General features: G+C 43.2%; 1 protein-coding gene across 1 annotated transcript in view; it reads right to left on the bottom strand.

Annotated features, from left to right (window-relative positions):
• Positions 1 to 874: 874 nt before the first annotated feature.
• Positions 875 to 7,850, bottom strand: part of LOC106529404 (protein NLRC3) — a gene marked incomplete at its 5' end in the record, with an annotated part of 8,936 nt that continues 1,960 nt past the window's right edge. The window contains 5 exon segments of the mRNA XM_014024820.1: positions 875 to 1,936; positions 2,036 to 2,082; positions 4,414 to 4,587; positions 4,709 to 4,882; positions 5,189 to 6,983. Coding sequence (XP_013880274.1) covers positions 1,410 to 1,936; positions 2,036 to 2,082; positions 4,414 to 4,587; positions 4,709 to 4,882; positions 5,189 to 6,983 — 2,717 coding nt within the window.

The following is a 7,850-nucleotide window of genomic DNA, read 5'->3' as shown; positions in this document are numbered from 1 at the left end:
AGAGATAAAGCAAACCTCCCAGACTTCCCTCTCTCCAGACACTTGGACCAGCTCCTCTGGYGGAATCCCAAGGTGTTCCCAGCTGAGAAACATAGTCCCTCCAGCGTGTCCTGGGTCTTCCTCTGGGTCTCCTCCCAGTGGGACGTGCCCAGAATACCTCACCAGGGAGGAGTCCAGGAGGCATCCTAACCAGATGAACCACCTCAACTGGCTCCTCTGGACGTGGAGGAGCAGCGGCTCTACTCTGAGTCCCTCCTGGAGGACTGAGCTTCTCAGCCTATCTCTAAGGGAGAGCCCAGACACCCTGCAGAGGAAACTCATTTCAGTCGCTTCACACTCGGCTGTGAACCGCTCCAGTGAGAGCTGGAGATCAGGGTCTGATGAAGCCAACAGGACCACATCATCCACAAAAAGCAGAGATGTGATCCTAAGGTCACCAAAAAGGATCCCCTCAACACCTTGACTGCTCCTAGAAATTCTGTCCATAAAACTAATGAACAGAATCGGTTACAAAGGACAACCTTCATCCAACTCTCACCGGAAATGAGRCCGACTTACTACCAGCAATATGGACCAAACTCTTGCACCAGTTGTAAAAGGCGTGGCACCCCATACTCCTGGTGTACCCCCCATAAGAGTCCCAGATGGACACGGTTGAATGCCTTCTCCAAGTCCACAAAACACAAGTAGACTGGTTGAACTCCCATGAACCCTCCAGGACCCTGCTGAGGGTGTAGAGCTGGTCCGCTGTCCCATGACCAGGACGAAAACCACACTGTTCTTCCTGAATCCGAGATTCGACTATCTGACAGACCCTCCTCTCCAGAACCCCTGAATAGATCTTACCAGGGAGGCTCAGAAGTGTGATCCGTCTATAGTTGGAACACACTCTGTGGTCCCCCTTTTTAAATAGAGGGACCACCCAGGTCTGCCAATCCAGGGGAACTGCTCCCAATGTTCATGCGATAGAGTCACATCAACCAACACAACTCCACAACATCCAGAGCCTTAAGGAACTCAAGGTGAATTTCATCCACCCCCAGAGGAGCTTTTTAACCACCTCAGTGACCTCGGCACCAAAGATTGGAGAGTCTGACCCAGGGTCCTCAGGCTCTGCTTCCTCATGGGAAGATGTGTCGGTAGGATTGAGGTCTTCTAAGTATGATTCATGTGGCCAAACGGTTTTACTGAAAATTTTGCAGACATCTTCTCCCGCTCCCAGACAATGACCGAGACAAGACTGAGTACAAATTGAGTCAAATATGGTCAAGTTTGAGACAAGACCAAGACCATTATAAAGTGGTCTTTAGACCAGTCTCAAGTACTACAGCACTAGTATGTGATGAGCAGCAAACAGGAGAAACACATTCTGATATTTACAGCTTGATCTGGACACAAACAGGCAAAACTCAACCCAGAATCATAGAAGAACCAGAATAAACTCTAAATCCAGGATAAAGAGCTTCAGTGAATGTTGTGTTGAAGGTGTGGAGGTGGATCAGGACATTGCTGGAGACTCTATAGAAGGACAGGGCACCTGCAGGACAGTCCACATACACAGCTACTCTGTAAGGGAACAAGTGGCAGGACGAGGAGATGGGTGTGTCTCTGTTTCTGTGCCAGACAACAAAACCTCTATRAGAGAAGTCCAGACTCCAGGACTGATCATTCCTTCCAAACAGACAGTCCTCACAGTCTCCTTTACGTCTGATTCCTCCGTAACTCACTGATATACAAATGTTTCCTGTAGCCTCCACCTCCCAGTAAGCTCGACCAGTCAGACCGTTTCCACACAGCAGCTGAGGATAGACATCAAATCTGTCTGGATGCTCAGGATACGACTGGACCGCCCCATCAAATACCACCTTCCTGTTGTTGTCCGACAGTTTGAGTCCTCTGTGTATGGTGTCTGTGTTGACTGTGAGCTGACAGGAATCTGACAGAGAACAACCAGATGATCATTTATCAACACTTTAATGATTGAGTGAATGTGTGCTGCTTTGATCTTCACAAACCAAATGAAAAGCATACTTACACTTCTTCAGACCTGGTGTCAAATACTGGTCTCCAGAAGGTTCCACCCTGAAAGAAGAGAGAGTCAGACCAACAGTCTTTGTAAGCATGCAGACTTGGACATTAACTGGCTCTTGTACACAAATATCTACACTAAAGATGGCTTTTTGCTTAGAAGTCAAGAAATCTGCTCTGTGATGTAGCAGAGACATTTTTTTCCAAAGGAAATTTTGTACTCAAGAGAAACCCTACAATGGTGCAGTGTTGGGCAATAGGTATCCTTGAGATCAGCAGTGGGGTTTCTCTTGAACCACAGTCTATCCATCCATCATCTTGTTCCAGAGTCAATACTCAAGGGCAACAGCTTGATCAGGGAGGTCCAGACCTCTCCTTCCACAGCCACATTTTCCAGCTCTTCTGAGAGGTCTCTAAGGCATCCCAGACCAGCAGAGAGACAGTCTCTGGGTCTTCCCTGGGGTCTCTTCCCAGTTGGTCATGTCCAGAACACCTCCCTATAGAAAGGCATCCAGGTGCTTCATCCAGGTTACCACACGGACCACCTCAGCTGATTGTGGAGTGCAACAGCTCTACTCTGAGTCTCTCCTGGAGAACTGAACTTTTTATCTTCTCTTCAAGACTGAATATCACAGAACTGGAAGATGTTTTAGCTGATCTTATTTCAGGTTATTGGGCATGTATTTGATTGACCTTTGTTCTTTTTAAAACCTAGCTATGTTACTGACACTACTGCATATGCTATTTGTATCATTTTGTTTTATTTTTCATGCCAATTATGCTAATACTAATACTGCTAGTGCTAATAGGCTACAGCTAATGCTATTTATAATATTGCTCATGCTAATTCTGTTAAAGCTAATACTGTTACTGTTAATGCTAACAGGATCCAGCTAATGCTATTTGTACTATTGTTCATGCTAATTCTGTTAAACCTAATACTGCAATTGCTAATAGGCTAAAGCTATTTGTACTGTTGTTCATACTAATTTTGCTAATGCTAATAGCGTTAAAGCTAATACTGCTAATGCTAAAACTGGTAATTTTACAGGTCTCACTGTCTGTTCTGTAGCYTCAACACTCAGTATGCAGGCCCCCACCCAGGAGAGACTAAAACTCATTCTGTAAATATTAAATTGTAGAAGCTAATGTTAGCTCCTAACAGTCCTCCAAGCACCTATGAGAACAAAATAACAAGTTTAGTCTTGCAACTGCACCAGAGAGCAGATTTCTTCACCTTTCATATAAAGTTTTTTAGAAAATGGTTTGAGCTTAGATTTAATTGGTTTTGTTGTTTGCTTTGTTGTGGTGTAAATATAGATACTTCCTGTCACACAACTTTTTTACACTTTACAAATTCTCTTAGCACCTACTGTATGTAAATAACACGGATGTCCAAGATTGGCAAGTGTGTGTGCATGCGTGCGTGCGTGCGTGTGTGTGTGGATGGGTTTTTCCTACGTGGGAAAATTTTCCAAAAAAAAAGCAGCCTTGTGGGGACCAATGCCAGGTCTCCATGGGTCCAAATACAAACTACGGGTGTGGTTTTAGGTTTAGGATCATAGTTTAGGTTAGTTTTGGGGTCAGGTAGGTACCTGTGAGGTTAATTTTAGGGTAAATGATCAGGGTTAGGCTATAAAGTAAAAAAAAGAATGGAAGTCAATGGAAGATCCCCACAGGATTCAAGAACTAACATGTGTGTATGTGTGTGTATGTACTTGTCTCTGTAGCATAAGGGGGACTGTGCCCTGATGACACACCCACAGTGTGGAGACCTACATTTTGTGAGGACTTGATCCTCGTCAGAATAACTTTAAATTCCATAAAAAAGAAAGCCAAAGAGATACCAGGTCATGTCTCTATAGTGGTCTCCAGAATTCACAAAAAACAACTATATGTTTAGGTGTGTAGAAGAGGCAACTCACTATGTGCCCCTAGTGGTAGGAAACAGTATTGCAGAAATGTATACTAACAACACACATTATTTTTGGTTCTGTGTCATTGTGAGGACATGGGGTGAACCATTGCTGTCCATTTATCTGATTCTTTTGAACATATAGTTTTAATTAATGCATTGTTTTAACCGTACCACCAACACCTCACCGACTTTCTTTCCCTAATCACTTATGTTCTCTCAGAACTAAGGACAAATCTAAGCAACAAAAGAAGAAAGAACATAAAATGTGAAATATCAAGAGCTAAAATTGAGAATCTGTCTTTTTTACAAATATATTTTTATCAGAAAATTGTCAATATGTGAATGTTTATTTAACAACTACATAGAGAGGGAAGGAAAATGACCAGGAGCTAAACAAACAACAAAAATATGTMTCTAGTTCTTCTTTTATTTATTCATTGTGTTTGGCTGCAGCAGGCTTTTCATACTTAAGGTTATTTTGTGTGAAGTTCAAATCTTTCAATCCATCCAATAGCAGCTTCACTCCAGCTTCTCCAGGATTATTGTATGTCAGGTCCATACTTTTCAGATGAGATGGGTTAGAGCTCAGAGCTGAGGCCAAAGAAGCACAACCTTCTTCTGTGATCAGACAACCTGACAGACTACAGACACACAAGATGTACATTATTTCTTACACTTTTATGTCCAATGTAATTTCCATCAGTTAAAAACATCTGAATAACAGAAACAGAAGACAGCTGAGTATTAATCTTGACTTTTCACCTGAGAGTTTCTAGTTTACAGTGTGAGCTTTCCAGTCCTGGAGATAGAAACTTCACTCCAGAATCCTGCAGATTGTTGTTACTCAGGTCCAGATCTCTGAGATTGGAAGACTCTAAACTGAGAACTGATGATAGAGCTTTACAGCTTCTCTTTGAAAGATTACAGTCACTCAGTCTGAGAAGACAGCGACAAAAAATTTAATTTATTAAACTAGTTGGGGTTAAACATTAAATGCTTTGCATGTAATAACTGTTACATTTTTGTTATCCTACTGATATTTTCAAAAGCAAATTAGCCTAATGTTCCTTTTTTGTTGTGACTAAAGGAAATTGTCACAAAGTGGCTATAAGGATCACACGATAAAACCAAGATTTTTTGAACCAATAAACAAAGACCATGGACTGTGATAGAAATTATAACTCAACATAAAACATTTTTATGCCATCAAATTAAATATATTTTGAGTTTGAGTCTACTCACATAGCTTTCTTGGAGGCTTTGACCACTGGCAGAAGCCTCAGAAGAACCTCCTCTGAAGCAGAATACTTCTTCAGATCAAACACATCCAGATCTTTTCCTGATGACAATAAGATGAAAGCCAGGGCTGACCACTGAGCAGGAGACACTTTGTCTGTGGAGAAACGTCCTGATCTCAAAGACTGTTGGATCTCCTTCACCAGGGAATGATCATTCAGTTCGTTCAGACAGTGAAACAGATCAATGCTTTTCTCAACAGATGAAGCATGACTAATTTTATTTTGGATGTATTTGACTGTTTCTTGATTGGTCTGTAAGGTATTTCCCATCTCTGTCTGCAGACCTCGTAAGAGACTATGATTGGTCTGCAGGGAAAGACCCAAGAGGAAGCGGAGGAACAAATCCAGGTGTCCATTTGGACTCTGTAAGGTCTTGTCTACAGCACTCTTATGAAGATCTGTCAGACTGTGATTAAAAAATAGTTTGGACCACACAGAAGATGTTTGTTTTTTCTCCATCAGATTAGCTCCAGAGTTGATGAAGTTCTGACGTACATGAAGTGCAGCCAGAAATTCTTGAACACTCAGATGGATGAAGCAGAACACCGTGTCCTTGTACAGGCCTCGCTCCTTTTTAAAGATCTGTGTGAAAACTCCTGAGTACATRGAGGCTTCTCTGACATTGATGCCACACTCTATCAGGTCTGACTCATAGAAGATCATGTTTCCTTTCTCCAGCTGCTCAAAAGCCAGTTTTCCCAAAGACTTAATCATCTTCATGGTCTCTGGACTCCAGTGTGGATCTGTCTCAGATTCTCCATCAAACTTGAGCTTCTTAACTTTGGTCTGAACCACCAGGAAGTGGATGTACATCTCAGTCAAGGTCTTGGGCAACTCTCCTCCCTCTCTGGTATTCAACACATGATCCAGAACTGTAGCATTGATCCAGCAGAAAACAGGGATGTGGCACATTATGTGGAGGCTTCGTGATGACTTGATGTGGGAGATGATCATGCTGGCCTGCTCCTCATCTCTGAACCTCTTCCTGAAGTACTCCTCCTTCTGTGGGTCAGTGAAGCCTCTGACCTCAGTCACCATGTCAACACACTCAGCAGGGATCTGATGGGCTGCTGCAGGTCGTGTGGTTATCCAGAGGCGAGCAGAGGGAAGCAGGTTTCCTTTGATCAGGTTGGTCAACAGAACATCCACTGAGGTGGACTCTGTGACATCAGTCAGGACCTGGTTCCTGTGGAAGTCCAGAGGAAGTCGACACTCATCCAGACCATCAAAGATGAAGACAAGTTGGAAGTCTTTAAAGTTGAATATTTCATTGGTTTCAGTGAAGAAGTGATGAAGAAGTTCCACCAAYCTGAACTTTTTCTCTTTCAACACATTCAGGAGTCTGAAAGTGAATGGAAACATGAAATGGATGTCCTGGTTGGTTTTGTCTTCAGCCCAGTCCAGAATGAACTTCTGCGTTAGGACTGTTTTACCGATGCCAGCTACTCCTATTGTCATCACTGTTCTGATTGGTCTGACTCTTCCAGGTGGCAGTTTAAAAATGTCTTCTTTTTTGATGGTTGTTTCAGGTCTGCTTACTTTCCTGGATGCAGTTTCAATCTGCCTGATCTCATGTTCTTCATTGACCTCTCCAGTCCCTCCTTCTGTGATGTGTAGCTCTGTGAAGATCTGATTCAGAAGAGTACCATTTCCAGATTTAGTAATGCCCTCAGTCACACAATTGGACTTCTGCTTCAAAGAAGATTTCAGCTTCTGTTGATAAACTGCAGCCAAATGTTCTAAAAGAAAATGCAATAAAAATGACAACATTTAGTTTAGATAAATATCCATCCATCTGTCTGTCTGTCTGTCTGTCTGTCTGTCTGTCCGTCCGTCCGTCCGTTTGTCCAGCCACCCAGCCACCCATCCATCTTCTTCTGCTTATCCCAGTGGGACGTGCCCTGAAAACCTCATCAGGGAGGTGTCCAGAAGGAATCCTAACCAGATGCCAAAGCCATCTTAACTGGCTCCTCTCACTGTGAATGAACAATGGCTCTACTCTAAGTCCCTCCCAAATGGCCGAGCTTCTCACCTTATCTCATTCGATCTTGTTCTTTTGGTCACTACCCACAGCTTGTGACCATAGATGAGGGTAGGAATGTAGATTAACGGTTAAATTGAGGGCTTCATCTTTTGACTCAGCTCTCATTTAACCATGACAGATCGGTGCYGCATCCACATCACTGCAAAAACAGCACAAATACATCTATCCATCTCCTGCTCCATTCTTCCCTCATTCATGAACAAGATCCCAAGATAACTCCTCCACTTTGGAGGAGGAACTCTACCCTTTTCATGCTCAAGACCATGGTCTCAGATTTGTAGGCACTGATCCTCATCCCGGCCGCTTCACACTCGGCTGTGAACCGCTCCAGTGAGAGCTGGAGATCAGGGTCTGATGAAGCCAACAGGACCACATCATCCACAAAAAGCAGAGATGTGATCCTAAGGTCACCAAAAAGGATCCCCTCAACACCTTGACTGCTCCTAGAAATTCTGTCCATAAAACTAATGAACAGAATCGGTTACAAAGGGCAACCTTGATTCCAACTCTCACTGGAAATGAGTCCGACTTACTACCAGCAATGCGGACCAAGCTCTGACAC

The sequence above is a fragment of the Austrofundulus limnaeus genome, unplaced genomic scaffold (genome assembly GCF_001266775.1).
Source record: "Austrofundulus limnaeus strain Quisiro unplaced genomic scaffold, Austrofundulus_limnaeus-1.0 Scaffold440, whole genome shotgun sequence".
Lineage (NCBI taxonomy): Eukaryota > Metazoa > Chordata > Actinopteri > Cyprinodontiformes > Rivulidae > Austrofundulus > Austrofundulus limnaeus.
This window is presented reverse-complemented; position numbering and strand designations above follow the sequence as displayed.